This window comes from Dermacentor albipictus, chromosome 1 (genome assembly GCF_038994185.2).
Source record: "Dermacentor albipictus isolate Rhodes 1998 colony chromosome 1, USDA_Dalb.pri_finalv2, whole genome shotgun sequence".
NCBI classification, from domain to species: domain Eukaryota; kingdom Metazoa; phylum Arthropoda; class Arachnida; order Ixodida; family Ixodidae; genus Dermacentor; species Dermacentor albipictus.
Genome location: NC_091821.1, coordinates 23,215,461 through 23,234,354, shown reverse-complemented (window position 1 = coordinate 23,234,354; position 18,894 = coordinate 23,215,461). Strand labels below are relative to the sequence as shown.

Here is an 18,894-nt window from a genome sequence, read left to right as displayed (position 1 = left end):
ACGCCCACCAAACGCGCCCTTAGTGACGAAAAAAGATACGCGACCAAAAAAGAAATCAAAGAAATAAGGTACCGAGGTGTAGTCACAGATAAGAAAAGTGATATAGAAGACGCTTTCGTAGAGCACTTTCGGAAATTGTTTGGTGAAAGGAAAGAAGTAAACAAGGGATTTGTAAACGCTTTTCTTCCACTTATGCCGCAACTAGATGAAAATGCAAAATCAGTCCTAGAAGCCTCAATTACATTAAAGGAAATTGAAAAATCAATCGATGATTTGAACCCCGGAAAGTCGCCCGGCCCCGATGGACTGGGTTCAGCGTTTTATAAGAAATTTAAAACTCCTATAGCTAAGGCATTGCATGCGGTAATACAAGAGGCATATGACATAGAAGAGCTTCCCCTTTCCTTCCGTCAATCACATATCATTCTCATTCCTAAAACGGACGACCGACTTAAGCAATTATCGGTAGGTTCTTACCGGCCAATTACCCTCTCTAACGTAGATTACAAGATATTCATGAAGGTCTTGGCAAGAAGATTACAAGGTTTTATTAAAGATATAGTCGGACCACACCAGACGTGCGGAATTAAAGGTAGGAGCATAACTACGAACATTCATATAGCAAGAAATATTTTGGAGTGTTGTGATGTTTTTTCCAACCATGTGGCAATGCTCCAAATAGATCTGGAAAAAGCTTTTGACCTTGTTACGCACGAAATATTGTTTGCCATTATGGAATATGTAAATGTAGGGAAAATAATACTGGAAGGTGTAAAAATGTCGTACACTGGATGCTCTGCCTCAATTATAATTAACAAACAAGTCAGCAAAAGCATCCATGTCGTCTCTTCGGTGAAACAAGGGTGTCCTCTGTCGTCACTACTTTTTAGCATTTATTTAGAGCCATTTTGTTTAAAGATTATTCAAAATGAGGAAATAAGAGGCTTTCGTATTATGGCTTGTGAAGTCAAAATATTATCTTACGCCGACGACATAGCTGTTTTCTGTACCGATAGAGAAAGTGTAACAAATGCGATAAAAGATGCCACAGCTTTCTGTCAATACACAGGGAGCAGAATAAACTGGAATAAATGTCAGGGTTTCTGGCATGGTGAATGGGAAAGTGTGCCAGTCACGTACGCCAACATTCAGTGGACGACTACTCCAAGTAAATACCTAGGCGTACCACTACAACACTACAAGGATACACAAGAATACTGGAAAGAACAGACAGACAAGGCTCGAGAGAAAACACAAAAATGGGGAGGACGAGACCTATCAATTTTTTCCCGTGCCACAGTGTGTAACATTTTTATTATTGCTCGAGTATGGTATGTTTTGCAAGCGTTGCACATGTCGCGCATGAGTATTCAACGACTGCACAGAGTGTTGGCTGTTTTTGTATGGAACTCATCGTGGGAAAGGGTGAGCCGCACAAATTTGTTCCTTCCAGTGCGATCGGGAGGACTGGGTTTGATTCATTTGTTCGTGAGACAAATTGTCTCTAGGTTCGTATATTATCGCAATGAAAGAAATCCTTTTTTAAGAAGTGTTATGCAAGTGAGATTGGCGAACGCATTGCCAGATGTCATTGTGTCATCATGCGCCCATATGCAACGCAATGTCCGCGGATACATGCATGAAATTGTTGCGGCTGTGCAGTTTCTAAAAGTAAGATTTTCAATGGAATATCTCAGCGAGGTCAAGAGAAAACGCCTCTACAAAGATCTAATTGATGTGATGATGCCTGTTCCCTTGTATCGAAGGATGTACAATCCTGGGCCAGGCAGCAATGTGTTAAAAAGGGTTAAAAGTATGACTATCCGATCGTCAGTCAAAACTTTCTTTTTCATGCTCCATAGTGGCACACTTTCTACAATACCGTGGCTAAAGGAAAAAGGGTTGTTGGTACCATGGTCGGTTGACTGTGTAATATGCAAAAGGCCTGAAACAATCGAGCACATTTTTCTCGATTGTTGGGATGCCGTATTCTTATGGGACATCTTGCAAAGAACCCTGAAAAAGGAACTGCCGCTTACACCCTACGGCATTCGATTTCTTCCCGTCGAAAGCGAATGTGTGCCGTACGATATGCTAATGATTCTAGTAATGCACAGTGTTTGGAAAACCAGAATGTCAGTGCGTAATGCGGACGTCAACGCGAGGTCAGCCCGGGACAACTTCAACGAAAGCATCGGATATTTACGAGATGTGTACAAACAGAAGGAAGAAAAGCCAGATTGGTGTGTTTATCTGGACGAACTCCTGACCGTAAAGCGTTTTTTTACCCACTTATGCTAGCCAGACACAAGCTAGCATTTTTAATGTGATGTTATGATGGTGTTTTTCACTGTATTGTGCCAAGTTGGCAATAAAGAAAAAAAAAAGGAGTGGTGCAGTGGTAAGATGCCGGGCTCGGAATCGTGAGGTCGCATGTTCGAATCCCAGGTAAAGACGTTTCTTTTTTAATTTTTTTTTTACTTTTATGTTTTTCTTTTTTGTACTAACAAATTTACATAACTTTACGGACGTCTCTGTCAATTTTTAATTAAATATTGATCAAGAACTACAGAACTTTCTACTACAGACAACAGAACTACAGACAACAGAACTACAGGCAACAGAACTACAGGCAACAGAACTACAGGCAACAGAACTACAGACAACAGAACTACAGAAACAACGTCCCAAAATACGACAGACTGTTAAAATTTCCTGTTGTGTTTTTCAACTGGGTAACTACACGACAGCCATCATAATATCGGGCCGCTGTTACCCCTGCGGCCAGTAGGCTTGGTGTGGGTGAAGGGCTGAAACGGTGCTATTGTCGGAAGTTCTGACACGCGTGTTCGCAAGCCTGGCTGGTCAGCCGCGCTTATATCTGGTGCCGAGAGAGACAGAAGCATTGGGCTTAAGGAACTAAAGAACGTTAGTTTCGCATAGTACCAAGAAGCCAATGACTGCTCTTACTAGTTTACCGAGGGATTTGGGGTAATCTAATACCAGTCTAGCAGAACATTAACCGAAAGAAGACCAGATCCGCTTAATTCTACAGCAGCAGCACTAGTGGCAAGTGAGTCACCGGGTCTTTGTGTAGGTCGTTGTGGTCGAGTAGCGCTGCTACCCCGCTGGTGTGCTCATTCCTGGTGTTACTCTTTCTTACTCATGCGGTTTCTTTGCCCTCTTAATTTGTACGTACTCAATTTTTGTTTGTCCTTTCTTGAGCAGCTATCTTGTGCTAAAATGAAAGTTTCATCTAGCGCGCAATGTAAAATATGCGCACTACCCTTGTCTGACAATGCTTCAGCAATGAGCGCACTATCTTAACCGATAGAATCTGCGTATTATAAAGATATGTTTGAACAAACCTGGGGCTTACCATTGTAGTTCATTGAGTCAACTGGTTGCCCCGTCCTTCTTTCTCGCTTTTTCGTCCTAGGGTACTCGACAATTACTAACAGTAAAAAATAATCTGGTATATACAAAATGCTCCTTGGACGCGGTTCTTAATTTTTCTAAGTTATGCCACACTGAAAACATTTATAGCAAGTTTTGCCGGGATTGATGTTAACCGATTATGTTGTACCTTTAAAGAACGGTAGGGATAGATGATGTGCCATTATTCCACTGCTTCAATTTCAGCTATTTGGGGCACACTGTACAACGAGAGTGCGTCCTTCCGAGTTACATTCTACCTTTCCCAGTGGCTCAGTGGCTATGACATTCTGCTGCGGAGCACGTGGTCAACAGCCCTATTCCTGACAGCAGCGTTAGCATTTGGATATGAGTGAAATGCAAAAAATCTCGAGTACCGCACTTTGGGTGCACGTTAAACAACATCAGGTGGTCTACATTGATGCGAAGCCTTCTATTAGCGCTTTTCCGATAGCCCGCTGCTCAACTCCAAGACATCAAACCCCACAACTTGAGTAGCGTTCACACGTTTACGCGTAACACGTTTACGCGTAACACATTTATTTGCAGTCTCGTGCAGCGAGTTACCTTTGCATGTTGCTTCTATTTTGATTACCAGCCGTCGAGCGGGAGCACTGACTGAACAGCTTCCGCTTACACGGGCTACCAAGCACTTGTTCCCGCACGAAAATTGTTGATGCGAGCATTATACTTACGTGTGGGAATTTCTGGTGGTTTGGGAGGCTCCAATGATTGTGGTTTGTGTTTCCGTGTTCTTGGGCGTCCACCTGTTTTTCGATATGTCCCTGTTGAATTACTGAAGCTATCCATTATAGATGTCTTACCATGCAGCTTTGCACGGCAGTATGACCAGTAAATGGCTAAGGAGCCATTTAGAGCCTTTCTAATAAGACAACTCGCATACACCTGAAGAGCCTTTGAATTGACTGAGCGGTAGAAAATGAACATAAAAATGTTGGTTGAGGATTCAGAAGAGTGTGCATGGCTTGAAAAGTGCTGTGCTTCTATAGGAAGGTGCTTCTAAGGGTCTGAGCTGTCATCTACAGCTGTGTAACTTGTCTGAAGTATTCATCGCCAATATACCATATAAAAAGATACACTGTTGTCATTCAGTTTTTTTTTTCTTTTTGTCATCAACATCTGCTCAAAAAGTCCTCATGCCAAAGTTTCAGAAGGTGACATGGGTTGGAAGGGATTTCCACTTCCAGAACTGAAACACACGACGCGCAGTGTCAAGACGAGGCACTGCGCGGTAATTTCACAAACGGTTATCTTGTCTGTTGCGCTACGACTCATAAAAAGTAGACATGGTATCTTCCAAGAGGGAGCAAAAGAGCTTGGAAAGTGCGCAGAGAAAACGAAGGGCAGAGGAGACAGTAAGATGATAGTAATGCGCCTTGTGGTCGTCTTGCTGTTTCCCCTGTCTTTTGCGTTCTTTGGTGCCTCCAATTGCGTTCCATGACAAACCATCCAACCAGTCTTTCATCACATTACGAGATAAGGAGAGCTATTGACTATTGCTCATATCCTGAGTTGAGGTATCTTAGACCACATGGTGGCCCGAGCCAAAGCCGCTGCAGAAGCCACGGGGGTCCCGGACTAGAGACACCCCCCCCCCCCCCAGACTTTGTATGGGCTGGGCCCTTAGGGCTCACCTCACACCTCTCTTGTAAATTGCAGAAATAAAGTTTATCACCACCACCATCACAACACGCGTCACTCTCAACACGATGCGGCGGGTGAGCTGCTTGCCGTCTGCTGCATGAAGTGGAGCCACGGCGGTGTCTTAAATGCCCAAATGTAGAGAGTTATAACAGGGATACAGCTCTACGGGCATGTACCAACAAAGACTTGCGACAAGGAGTTGCTATCCTGAGAACTACTAGCACGGAACTGCGTGAAGTGTGAAGCTAGGCGCTCGGAAGAACCAAATGGTGCCAGTGAAAGTTCCATGTCAGTTCCATGTGCTGGAGCTAAAGTGCATTGTCTCCAAGAACAATGAAACTGAAAATGTGGACCCTGAAGCAACTAGCCGAAGACTTCAACTTGAGTAGTGTTTGTGTAGTTACCGGCACATTACGAGTTGCGCAGTACATTGCCACTTTTTTCTGTTATTTTTCGCAAGAAGCGCAAGTGAGCGTAAACACTGGCCGCATGTGGGAGGAGTAATGCGGTCTTCCCGGCAGCTGCCCGCCCAGGTTGCATGGCTACGTGGGGCGGAAGCAAACATCACGTAGTAGGTGGGATTAGCCCCGAGAACTGTAGCGCCACTGTAGTTTAGTGGCGCTGCGAGCGCCGCTCGCGTGACGTCACGGCACGGACTCTTGCCTGTCGTCTGCTACTGTTCAGGTGGTGTCCGGGTTCCTTTTTCAGTGTTTTCGTTTGTTCGCTCTCGTTCCCTCTACTTGTATAGTTATGGCGGTCGTGTCAAATATATTTTTGCGACGTCTTCGTTCGCGAAAATTTATTCAAAGAGCTTATTTCTTAGACGACAATACAATTCTCAAAGGTAACGCTACAGTGCCAGCCGAAAGAACACAGACTAACACACTGCGTGTTTTAGAGCGCAGCTCTTTGGCGTCCGTTCCTGGGTTTCGCGTCGGCGTTGTCGTCGGCGTTGTCGTCGGCGTTGTCGTCGGCCTCGTAACCAGCTCCGCCCCCCTTCGCTGGAGTGGGAGACGAAGGACGAGAGCCGCGAATGGCGGAGACCAATGAGAGCGGCCCCTTCAGTGACGTGCGCGCGCGATGCTGGTGTCATGCGGACCCTCCTTACGGCTCGATGCGCACTCGTGTCTGGTCTCAGCCGATCCGCTCGTTTCGTACTATCGTCTGCTCGCGCCAAAGCTCTCGCCCGCGCCTGTTTGGTTCTGTTGGGTCGGTCTCGTTCGCGCTTGTTTTGGTTGTTATTGTGTGAGATTGTTTCTTAATCTGATTGTATGCGCTATGCGAATTGTATAGTACTTTCTGGAAGCCTTGCGGCACCAGCGATCACACTGTAACCTTTGACGAGTCATGTATAAACGCCGGCTCGCTTGATCCGCAGATCAGATTTTCGACCATTACCGACTCTGCTACATGTCTCTCTCAAATTCTTTGCTTCAAAATATCACGAAATGGAAACACGTATAGAGCTGCGCTCAAATTTCGCATTAGGGAGTATCGTAATCATCGGATAATTTTTTCATCCGCGAATCGACAACCGCAAAAACACAGCATATAAGAATCCAGTTATGATGCCATACCTGCCACGGTGTGTCACAAACGCTGGCTATATATGGCTTCTACAATAGTTACCTTGATTTTAATCCGCTAAAACAGGTTTGCTCACGACGAGTAGTTCGTGGTATAATATCTATTTTTTGCATTTCTTCGCAGAAACGCTCGGCAGTCGCACGACGACTTAACTCACACTGCAGTTTAGACCAGCATCACTTGCTTCTTTAACTGCTTCTCAAAATTAGGCGGTTCGTCACGTGTTTATTTTAAGTGGCGGTAATTTGAAGTAAAGCTAATTGAGGCGGTTAAGAGCGGCCTGCCGGGGTACTGACATGCAAGCCTTTCCCAACCCACCGCAGCTGTTTCGATAGACCTGCGGGGGTAGCGACTTTCAAACCCTTCCAGGCCCGCTGCGACAAGTCGCTTTGGAATGCCAACAATGCGCCTTCCTTCGGAGAACCGACGATTTCCCCGCCCACTGCGACGAGTCCTTTTGGAGAGCCAACAATGCGCCCCCTGCGCACAGCCAGTGGCGCCAGCAAGTCTAGCCATGTTCGGCGGACCGAGAATTGTTAGTTCATTCGCTGTCGCCTTCACGGTCTACTTGGAGCAAGATAACTCCTGGAATAGGGTGTTTTGCGGTGCTTTCTCGCGGGCCGCAGAAATCGTCAGTCGATTGACAGGCGCGGCGGCTAACTGGAATCAAGAGGCGCCAGCTGGGGTCAAGCGGGACAACCCATGTCTACGAGGACCCTCTCAACTCGGTGTGTTCAGTGAAACCAAAGTGCGCAAGTGAGCGTGTGAACCCTCCCCCTCAAAGGCGGGTCAACTACGATTACGACTACTTTGGACGCTCCCATTGGACGAAAGTTGAACGGCAGTTTTTCCTCACCTAGCAATCTAGGGAGGACAGAGGGTTTTTAAGCAGCCGTTTTCGGCTGCTCGTGGTGCTCGTGTGCTGGGTGCTCGTGTGCTTCGTGCTGGGTGCTTGGTGCTTCGTCTTTCGTGCTTGACGTTTCGGTCTTGCTAGACTGATGAAATGTATCTCCTGTTTTCATGTAAATATTGTACATAAAACCCGTACTCCTAGTTCTCGATGAGAGCAAGTTCCTCCCTACAACCACGTCCCAAGTGTAAGTGACTTGGACGACGGCATGGTCCAGCTACCACTTATTTCAAGCCCGACTACAACCCGTACAAATGGTTGCCAGCGGTGGGATTGTCCTCCAGCTCTTACAACTGGATGGCAGTGGTGAGATTGTCCTACAACGCGAAGACAGCAATGAGATCGCACGGACTTTGGGACATGGTGACCGACCGATATCCCAATCAAGTTGGAGGCGACTTGGTATTGACCACGTCTTGCAATTGACTGGATACAGCGGAGAAGGATTGGTGATATGGTGCTGCTTGAGTGGGTAAGCGTTTGGTTTTGGCTGTAAGACTTACCAGGCTTCAATTTCTTTGGGTTTGTAGATTTGAATCGCTGAGAGAAGGATTGGCGATATGGTGCTGCTTGAGTGGGTAAGCGTTTGGTTTTGGCTGTAAGACTTACCAGGTTTCAATTCCTCTGGGTTTGTAGATTTGAATCGCTGCGGATCTTTTACTTGTATTCTGATTTGCGGGGGTATCACAGCAAGTATTGTGTGACAGCAGAGCCAAAGCTTAAAGTAGCGACCATGGTCCTAATGTGTATGACGAGAGCTGACCTGTTGCGGTTGTGTGAAGAGCTCGACGTAGACGTAGAGGAGGACTTGATGGAAGCAGAAATTCGTAAAACCATTCTCCAAAGTGACAATGATTTGAAGCTGATCGAACGTCTAGGTAACAGAATTCTAAGCAAAAGACCAAGCAAAAGACCAAAACGCCAAGAGCGCGAGCAAGAACGCGAGGAGCATGAGCGAAAACGTGAGCAAGAATGACAAGAGCTTGAAAAAGAAATGGCAGCATTGAACAAACAGATACAAGCATTGCAGCAGTTAAACGCACACAGACAACGGCTGCCTGAAATTTCTGTAGGTAGTACAGAGCTAAAGAACGAGGAAATATATAGCGTATTTTCGCCAAAAGCTGACAAGAGGAGTAGTACCTGTGAGGTTAGCAGCACATTCTCAGGTTAACGGAAAGGGATCGCTGCTAACTATGCCTTAGTGGCAACAGAGGCCGTTAAAGGCCGTAGTAAGAGCGACGAGGTGATGTGCCAACAGAGCACTGTAGAGACAGCTAGGCCAGCTGTGAATGAATTGGCATAGTCACCGCGCGTGTGCGTCGCATGGAATGTTAACGAGGTCGTAAACGAAGTACACAGTACTCCTGACCCAACAGACACGAGCACCCATGTCGAGCCAGATCTGCGTGCCGAAGTGAAGTGCCAGCTGGACGATTCAATTGAGGGCAGTTCGCAGGATTGCGAGCTGCGTAGCTCAAGGGAAGACAACTGTATTGTTCAGGGATTGGTGAAGCTGTCCGCAAGTCTAAGTAGCCAAGAAAGGAATGATTTAGTTATGAATCATTCGGACTGTGCGGGTGAGACAGCCATCGAGACCGACGAGCTGTGTGCCGATGCACAGCGTGAGCTGGGCAATGCAGCAGAGAGCAGTTCGCAGGAGTGCGAGTTGCATAGCTCGAGTAAAGGCTGCTGCATTGTTCCAGAGTCAGATGAGCTGTCCGCCAGTCGAGACAAAGAGAGAGAGAAAGAAATAAACTTTATTGTGAGACCAGGCTTCTTGAGCCCAAAAGTGGGTGGCCTCCTCAGTCCAGGTAGCCATGGCTCGCTGCCGCCGCCCGAGCCCTGTTCACCAACCGCAGCTGGCTGTCAGGGTCTTGCGTCACCAGCAGAGCCTCCCACTGGTCTTCCAATTCTTCTTCTGAATCCGCCTCTTTCTGCATGTTATCGCCCGGTGGCGATGATGATGGTGGTGCTTCTCGATTAGAGTTGATTTAATTGAAATTCACTCAGACTGTGCGGGTAGGAGAGCAATCCGGGCCGGCGAGATGTGTACCGACCAGCTTGAGGCACGAGAAGGCGGCATGAAAGGGCGTTCCAGGAAAAAGCGCCGTGGAAAGAAGCACGGTAAAGATAGGAATGCGGTGAATAATGTTGCGCAGCCAAAGACGACGACAGAGCAAAAAAGCCAGGGCGCAAGGAAAAAAAAGGTGCGGTCGTCGTTGACGACATTGGCGCATCAAGCACGTTCGATCCAGTGGTCAAAAAGAGACCGAGAAGCATGTTCTGCGCGGACAAAGGAAACGGGGCAGTTTTGTTCCTCGTCGTTCCGTCGTTCTTTTCGGGGTGCAGCATGAAGTGCGTAGGAGCGCAAGGTGGCAAGACGAGACGAGGTGGTAAGGAGTCGTGACGCGGTCAGTCGAGTTCATGATGAAAGCCTAGCACCAGGACGCAAGTTGGCCAGAGACTGTAACGTTTTGAAGGAGCTGATAGTGTGTCAGTCCTTTTGTTGTTCCTGGGTAGCCAGAATAACTTTCCGACCGCGACCACCTCGAGTACGGCTCAAAAGTATGAGTCAGTCGTAAACGTTTGGAACGGGAGACCTAGATAGCTTCCGTAGAAGTGAAACGTGTTGTTTTGTTTTATTTTTCAGCATATGAAAATTTTCGCGATTTAAGAATAAAGTTTCTTTCAATATGTAAGGTATGAGCTTTGTTTATGTTTCCGTTTGATAAGCTCCGAGATTTGAAAGATGCGTTTTATGTAAACCGTTAGTTTCGCGAGGTGTTAATTAATGAGTAGAATGTTTTTTGTTTTGTCAGTAACCTGAAGCGTCAACGTTGTCGGCGAGAGGCCTGTGATAACACGCGTGTGTACTAGTTAACCTTTCTTTATTATAAGGGTTTTCGAAGTTTCTAAGGTTAAGCACGGAGGTTTTCAGTAAGCGCATAATTCGCGCTGAGAAGCGTTCTTAGTTCCATTAGCGCGTGTCCTGCGAGGACGGAAGGACGCAGAATGTTTGTGACTGGGTCGCTCGTGTATGTGCGTGGAACTAGTTATTAGAAGACGCATCTTTTTAAGGGTTCTGCGGAGTGCGTAAGTTACGCAAGTTTAGTTCGTTTAAGGTACGTGTCCTGCATGGACTAGAGGAAGGAAGATGAGTAAGCGTGATGAAACGTTTGCGCCCGACGCAACTACGCGTTCTGAATAAGGACCACAAAGCTAGAGCGATTGTGGAATAGGGACCACAAGCTAGAGTACCTGTTGTTAGGAATGGCCGTACGGGGTGCCAACGTGCCAGCTATTTCAGCCCGCTGCACGTGTTCCATCCAACCAGACGGGGCACACTTCAGAGAACTGCGGATGACCGGCAGCCACATGGCGCGCGGTCAGCTCAGGAATGTGGTACTCGGCCGCGCCATCCGGGACAAAGCAGAGTTCTACGAAGCCCTCTGACGTCGGCTCCGGACCTTTGCACCTGTGTGTGTGTGCGACACGAGTATGTGAGCCCGCCTCCTCCAAAAGGGCGGGTCATCTTCGGTGACGTCGAACGGTAACGTCGAACGATGAGTGGACGAACGTTTCCGTTCGCTTGGAATCAAAAGAGCTTATAAGCAGCGGTTGCCGGCTGCTAGTGTGTGCTCGTCGTCGGGAGCTGAGTGCTCGTTGTCATGCTAGAAATGTACTAGTGAGCTGTGTGCTCGTAAGCTGTTTGCTGTATGTTAGTCTTGCGGGCTCCATATGGGAGTCGCGTTAGACTGTCGATGTACCTCATGTTCAAGATGTAAATACTGCCAATAAATCCTGCTCTCCTAAGTCCCGACGCAGAGCCAAGCTCCTTCCTACAGCTACGACTGCCAAACTCTAATACTGTGAACTGTGGAATTGACCAGACTGTTCAGTTGCACCAGTACGTGTGATAAGTACGCCACTGCGATAGGGTAAGAGCAGGCTGTTCGTGAATTGAGGCTGCTTAAGTTATGTTCGGGTATTGATGCTCGAGAGCCTTCGGTTTTGTTCAGCGTAAATCTTTGCTCTTGTGCAGCACGACGGTCAGGTCTGGTTAAACTCGGGGGGAACGTGAACGCTCGCTTTGGCGGCACAATACTCTGGGGTCGAAATTTTGGGTTCCCAGTTGCGCGACTTACATTGAAACTTTGACAGGAAGCCTGCTGGGTTAACAGCTGATTCCGGCTTTTGCACGCTGAGTAGTATTGTGTTGCCGGGATCGACTCTTCTGTGCCGGTTGTTGTCAGATGGTTTAAGGCATTCCAAGTTCGCAGTGGTTGCAGAGAGTAAAGCCGTATTCTTGCTAGCCAGCCATTCTCTTCCTGCCCAGCAGTTATCAGCACTGGCCAGTCGAGATTTTCCGGGCCATGGAGGAGCTGTTACGATCGGCCTGCAGGGGTACTGAACTGCAAACCTTTCGCAGCCCGCTGCAGCTGTTTCGATCTACCTGCGGGGGTAGCGACCTTCAAACCCTTCCCGGCCCGCTGGGACGAGTCGTTTTGGAGAGACAACAATACGCCTCCTGCGGACAGCCAACAGCGCCACCAAGTCTAGCCACGTTCGGCGGACCGAGTATTGTTAATTCATTCGCTGTCGCCTTCACGGTCTACTTGGAGCAAGATAACTCCCCGAAGAGGGTGTTTAGCGGTGCTTTCTGGCGGGCCGCAGAAATCATCAGTCGATTGACAGGCGCGGCGGCTAACTGGAATCAAGAGGCGCCAGCTGGGGTGAAGCGTGACAAGCCATGTCTACGAGGACCCTCTCAACTCGGCGTGTTTAGTGAAACCAAAGTGCGCAAGTGAGTGTGTGAACCCTCCCCTTCAAAGGCGGATCAACTACGATTACGACGACTTAGGACGCTCCCATTGGACTAAGGTTGAACGGATGTTTTCCCTCACCTGGGGATCTAGGGTGGACAGAGGGTTTTTAAGCAGCCGTTTTCGGCTGCTCGTGGTGCGCGTGTGCTTCGTGCTGGGGGCTTCGTGCTTCGTCTTTCATGCTTCACTTTTCAGTCTTGCTAGACTGATGAAATGGATCTCCTGTCTTCATATAAATATTGTACATAAAACCCGTACTCCTAGTTGTCGATGAGAGCAAGTTCCTCCCTACAACCACGTCCAAAGCGTGAGTGAGTTGGACGACGGCATGGGCCAGCTACCACATGTTTCATGCCCAACCCCAACTCCTACAAGGCTCACAGCTGTTTGCAGAATACGAAAAGGGGTGTACAAATATACATTCCCTTTTCCGTGCTACACATTCAATTCACTTTAGCAATTTACTAGTGTTTGTTTATTCAGGAATATGCATTACGAATCTGTTTGGCGAACTGACACAGGCTGTTCGACCCTTATGTTTTAGTGAACTATGCCTTTTGGACCATATGGCTGCAGCCAGAGAGAAGCCAAAGCGTCATTCATTAGTAGTATGGCACATACTAAAGATATCATAATTCCCCGGTGGAGGGTCAAAAATCAAGTGAAATATGCCAGGCTTGTGGTGTCTTATAAATGTTTGCGAGGCTCTCTTTTATGTACTAACGAAGCGAATAGTTCACCGTTTGTACAATTAAACAACGCTGGATCGAGACATGATGAGGCAGAAGTTGCTTGAGTTTTCCTTTTCAAGGCACCCTAAGCTGCCTGTAGTAGGTCGAGTATACTTTATGCATTGCAATTGGGGCTGTAAAAAACTGCTTCATGGGGCGCCTACAACGTAAAGCTATTCCAAACTTTTCTATTCCAATTCTGCAATCAGCCCTCTGCGATTGGTCAAAAACTTTTTGAACCACTCCCCCTTCGCCTGTCTGGCATGTGACGTCACGAATACCGCGCTCGCTCCCAATCTTACACGACGTGAACACACTGACTATGCATAATTCGACCAAACAAAAGAAAAATAATTAGGGTGGTTGCTTGGGCTAGTTGGTAATTCATTATCAAAAATAACGTACAGCGCGAAGAACAAGGACAGCGATAGACGGCATACACAGCGTTGCGTATGTCGCCATACCTCGCATACAGCGCTGTGTATGTCGTCTATCGCTGTCCTTGTTCTTCGCGCTGTACGTTATTTTTGATCAAAAGTAATTATTTCTCATTCGACGCCATTTCGCCATTAACCCTCTGTTATCGGTCAAAAGGTTTCAGGCTGCACCCACATCCCCTGTCTGTCACTAGACGTCCCAAACCACGTAAACTCATTATGTCAGTGACGTGTACGCGTTAAAGATGCATTAATATTCCGGACAAAACTAGATCTTTTTCTGAATAGCCGGAGGCTGCCCCATTCTGAAAGGAATAAAATATGGCTGCCGCCGATCGCTCAGGTACTGGCTACTCACACCTGCCGAAGAGTATGGGTTTATTTTCGTGTAACAAGCATTTAAGCGCGGCAGTACAACGTTTTTCGAGCACTTTCGGCATGTATACAACATCACTCTGCCAACTCTTCCTTGCTGAGGAACCGTTTTAGCGGCATTTTTCACTATCCGTTGCACGCCGCCGCGATTTTAGGCAAGCCACCGCAAGCTAAGTAAGAGAAAGCGGACCAATCGCAGAAGTCGGCACCTCCCTCTTCATACGGTTATCTATTTTCAGTGCGCTGGATCGGCCCCATTGAAACCCTCTCCACTTGAGCGTGGTCCTCGCCTCCTGTCAGTCAATTAGATAAGAAAAACCGCTCAATGTAGGCGATGTTATTCTATTTGAAAGCAAACAAAAGTGACCTCATATAAACGAGGGGAGCGTCTGATTGGGCTGTTCAGGCAATGCCGCGTGTCACCGCCTAATGCTTGAGTCGGTGCTTACGTAAATTTAACGTCGGGAGATTGGAATAAAAACATATTAGAATAGTTTTACGTTATAGGGTCCATGGTTTCAACTTAAAGTTGCAGCGAACTGATGGGTTTCGTGAACAATGCGCGCCTCGCCATAACGACAGTCGGTTGCTTCCATTGCGTGAGGGGTGGGCCATATTGCCGGTAGAGGCTACTGAAGGGCACCATGAAACATTTCATCGCTTGTAATTCATTGGCTCTTGACCTTAACCACGAAACTTTTCTTTCAGGCGATTGCTGCCATGGTATTTGTGAATGAACTATGTAAATACTCTACACTGCGCGCCGTCGTGTTAGCAGCCATGAGCAATTCATTTTATGGGGCTTGTTTCAGAGAGCGGTGAAAGTAGCAGCAAACATTTTTATACGAAATGCGCGCCTAACTCGTTCCTTTATGCATTAATAAGGTGACCATATTTGACTAGAACAACTCCCCCAGAGTATAAGAATCATGATGACAGCTTCGCTGGGCAGTGTCTAACACGGATAACATCTTGACACCAAATACCAAGATTTTTCTTCCATGTAAAACGCAATGTCTCTCATAGCTACGTACTAAGGGAATGTTAAGTGTTTAGCAAAACATTCTACACAACTTGGCGTGCTGACTTTGCAGACATTCTTTTTACGCAAAATTTATGGACAGACACGGCGCATATATGCATTGCAAAACCAGTAGACCCCTTCAACGCTACATAGCTTGCGATATCCAAGCCGCAAATTTTCTCGCCTCAAGTGCTTTTGAAGAAGTAACTGTGGTTCAGGCATGGTAGCAGAAAGACGCTGGCATATCCTACAATAAGTACGGCTCCAACCACCCATACCCCAAGCATACACGAAGGGAACGAGCGCGCGCTGCAGCCGAGCGAGCCGGAGCGAGCGAGCGGCGTCCAGGCCTTGACGTCACTCGCGAGAAGGCGCCAATTCAAGTTCTCACCGCTAATAGAGCAGAATCTGCAACCACTGTAAGTGGCAGCCATCTTTGCCGGTGACTGCTGAAATTGGTTGAAAGATCGACTGCTATAACGCTCATCCTGGTCTTATCGTATGTTTGCTGCGAGTAATCAATCGTTTGAGTCTTTTATCTTTGTCTTCAGCTGCCTCGTCATCAAACCCACACAGCCCCGGGGGTCGAGACTAAGTGTCCTCGCTTTAACTGTATATGCGAGAGTAACATGTTCTGGCCCGTGCTTTCTGACAGAAGAATTCGGCGATCTTGCGGTCAAAAGGGAAGATCGAAGGTGGCCCACGAACAGACATGAGAAGCAGTGAACTTGAGTCGCCACTCAATGCTTTTGGTGCGAGGAATCATCTTCAATACATGTGAAAAGATTGGGAACATTGAATGTAGTCGTTGATGAACTGAAAAAAGAAATTGAAACATGCCGGTTTCCACTTAGCATTACGTAATGTTGGAATATTTGTACTAACCATCTCTGATCCGAAATTTTCAATCCTTTTGTCGTTGTCCACCAAACCAATAATTCTTATATAAATGTTCTCATGTTTGCTTCGTTGTAGGAGGGCATGTTTAGAACCTCTATAACACAAATATTAAAACTGAACACAGCAATGCCAACAAGACACGTCACAAGACATATAATATATATATCTATATATTTGCTTAAACACACATGAGGATGAGAAGTACAGAACAAGTTGCGCGTGATGACATCTTGTTCAATGTGGGATGAAATTGTTATGGATACATCAAACGTTGACCTCTCTCGCTTGTCCTTGAAGATGCCTTGAACAGCAGGGACTATTTGGTGCTGGGGTTTTCAAGGACCCAACCCTTCGTGCGGAGTTTGCTGAAGGTTCTTCGAAGCGGATCACATGTGGCACATTTGGTGAAAAACATATATAAAAAACAAAATACACATAAATGCCTGGATCTGTCCAGCATATGGTCGTCATCACTGAATTGAGCGTCCTCATTTGTCCCTAGACATGTTACAAAAATATACATTTCAAAGAGGCGCGTTCAGGGGCTGCTACGATTGTACAGACCTTTGGTTTTGTGCTCTCCTAGCGTGACGCTGGTGCGGAAGGCATACTTACTTGCTTAGCGAAGTCATTTAGAGGCCAGTGCACCCATAGTCCCAACTACTATAAAATTAAGAGGTGCCAGACATATATTCTTCGCGCCCGACAAAGAGTAATTACTGCATAGTGCCGGAACAAACGAACAGTTTTTTTTAAACACGAGAATTGCATTGAGTTCCATGCTGTGGCAGCGATAGAAAACAGACTACTAGCAGACAAATATTTAGTCGGCCAAAATATAGGCTAGCCTGCTGTTGGGAGACTGAAAAAGGTTAACGAACTTCTTCCATATTTCAGGGAAGCCGAACTTGTTTTTAGCGTTTTACCAGCTGTGAAATCTTGTAAAGAACACCAAAAAAAGCGGACACAAGAACCCTCGTACACCAGCCTCTAAACGAAAGCAATTGCCAGATTAGTACATTTTGTGCATTGCTGACGGGTCAAAGAATTCTAATACGGTCACGTTGAAGTAGTCCTCAGGTTGCGGGCACCGCTTGCATCCAGTCTAGTTATTAAATTTAGGTACAGCTGAAATTAGGATGAGTGGGGTGTGCTAGGTTTAACACATTGATTCACAAATCGTCGCGCTGGCACGGCAGTTTGCACTTGCACCATCCATCACTGACATCAGTGGTCCTTGGCCTAAGGGGCCTCACCGGCGCACTTTCCTTTCGGTACAGTCCACTGAACCCCGAAACCTTGAAATGACCTGTATAGAGAGGCGTCCGAGGTGAAAGGCTGGTCTCATACCATACTTGTTGTCAGTCAATATATGGGCTATGGTCAAGGTTGCGCACGCCTTGTGACGACAGCCTGTGTGGTGGAGGCAAACGAAGACTTCATAGGTGCTGTGTGACACGCTTCTGTTACAGAGCGGTGGCCGTAATTAGAAAATTTGGAGTGCTTTCTAAACTTCAGTCTTTTTTTTTTCGCTATCGCAAGTAGATTGTTTTATGCCTTGGCTCCCAAAAGCAGGAAAGTAGAGAAGCATGGCAGCTTTCAATTTGACGGTGACGCACCCACTGAGGAACCCAACATCAGAGTTTTCTTTCTCGCCTCTCAACAAAAAAATCGCAAACTTCGAATGGAAGATCACTGCTCGTGGAGCTGCCATTCCAAAATACGTTGGAGCCTGTTCCGTGACGGGTTGCTTGGGTGTCTTCTGTCTGCTGTCTGAGCTGTCGTTTCCGGAAGTCGTGCTTCCCTTTCCCGAAACCGCCACCAGAGCTCCGTTCTTGGTGTGTCCAGAGAAGCATACCCGCTCACAGCTCAGAGACCTCGAGCTTTCCGGCCCTGTTGGGCGTCCCCATTTTGGTGAGGAAGACGCTGGCGTAAGGGCAGCCGCCATTCTTGTTGTTCCTGTTGAGGTTGTTGCGCTCAGCCACTTCAGGGCACAGCAAGTCGGTCGAGCCACCCACGGGTATGCTGATGTTCTGCACCGTGCCGTTCGACAAAACGTACACCTCGGAGCACAGCTGCGCAGAGTCGAACTCGCGGTCCTGAGTTTGCCGGTGCGTGTCCGTCGAAGAGGACGTGCTTCCCGACGGCTCGGCCACCGCGTTTTCGTCCAATGAGTTGCGGTCCGCCGCTCTGCAAGTGGCAAATAAGCACGGCACGCGACTGGTTCGTACAATTATTGCGATTCACGAGCGGTCGAGGCAATAGGAGGGGAAAGAAGGATGGCTGAAGTTCTATGGAGATGATTTATAAAGGTGGGTTATGCTAGGTTATGCCATCAACAGCTGGCATGAAGGTACGTGCAAGAGGCCGTTTAGCCACACGACATCTGGAAAAAGCAGACATGCACATGCTTGTGCGACAAATTAGGGCAGTTGCCAACTGCGTGCCATGACCACAAAATTTCTTCATTCTGATCAGCGCACTCGTGATCTTGCTAGTGAAACAGGATGGGAAGGACGAACGCCGCTGCCACGCCTTTAGGTGTCGGTATAGCGCTCTGCCTACTACGATGCTTCTCTTTTTCTAGTTAAGATTGTCGTTCAGACTTCTGTATTTCCTTTGAAATATCTTTATTTTCGCTTTGGTCACTTGTAGTTCTTTCATCTACTTTGGCCGCCGTGCGCATGGTTCTTTCTAAGCCTTCCACAAAGTAATAATTTCCCTAACTAAGCCTGCCACTTCCAGGCGTCTTCGGTTATACGATTGCTTGCAGCATGACATACTTGAGCCAGATCTGCTCATGGCACTATTACTATTTATAAGGGGCCTTCTTTTCCTCTCTACCGATTTACAATAAGGCCAGTGCGAGCGCTCGAACTTCGGTACATTTTTCATGAGGCTGTCAAACAGTACAAATGGGCGGAGACAGCTCTAGTTAGTGTGCAAACCAGCAGGCAACATTCGTGCCACGGATGAGCACACGTCTGCTATAATGACCCTTAAA

The 18,894-nt window shown here is 47.2% G+C and overlaps 1 protein-coding gene and 1 long non-coding RNA gene across 4 annotated transcripts in view; one reads left to right on the top strand and one right to left on the bottom strand.

The window, feature by feature from the left end:
* Positions 1 to 18,894, top strand: part of LOC135920472 (uncharacterized) — a 252,501-nt gene that overhangs the window by 71,814 nt on the left and 161,793 nt on the right. The window lies entirely within an intron of this gene.
* Cad88C (cadherin 88C) overlaps positions 16,043 to 18,894 on the bottom strand; it is a 164,722-nt gene continuing 161,870 nt past the window's right edge. For all 3 annotated transcript variants that reach the window (XM_065454720.1, XM_065454722.1, XM_065454721.2), the window contains one exon: positions 16,043 to 18,080. In XM_065454720.1, coding sequence (XP_065310792.1) covers positions 17,753 to 18,080 — 328 coding nt within the window. In that variant the 3' untranslated portion in view covers positions 16,043 to 17,752. The remainder of the gene's footprint in view (positions 18,081 to 18,894) is intronic.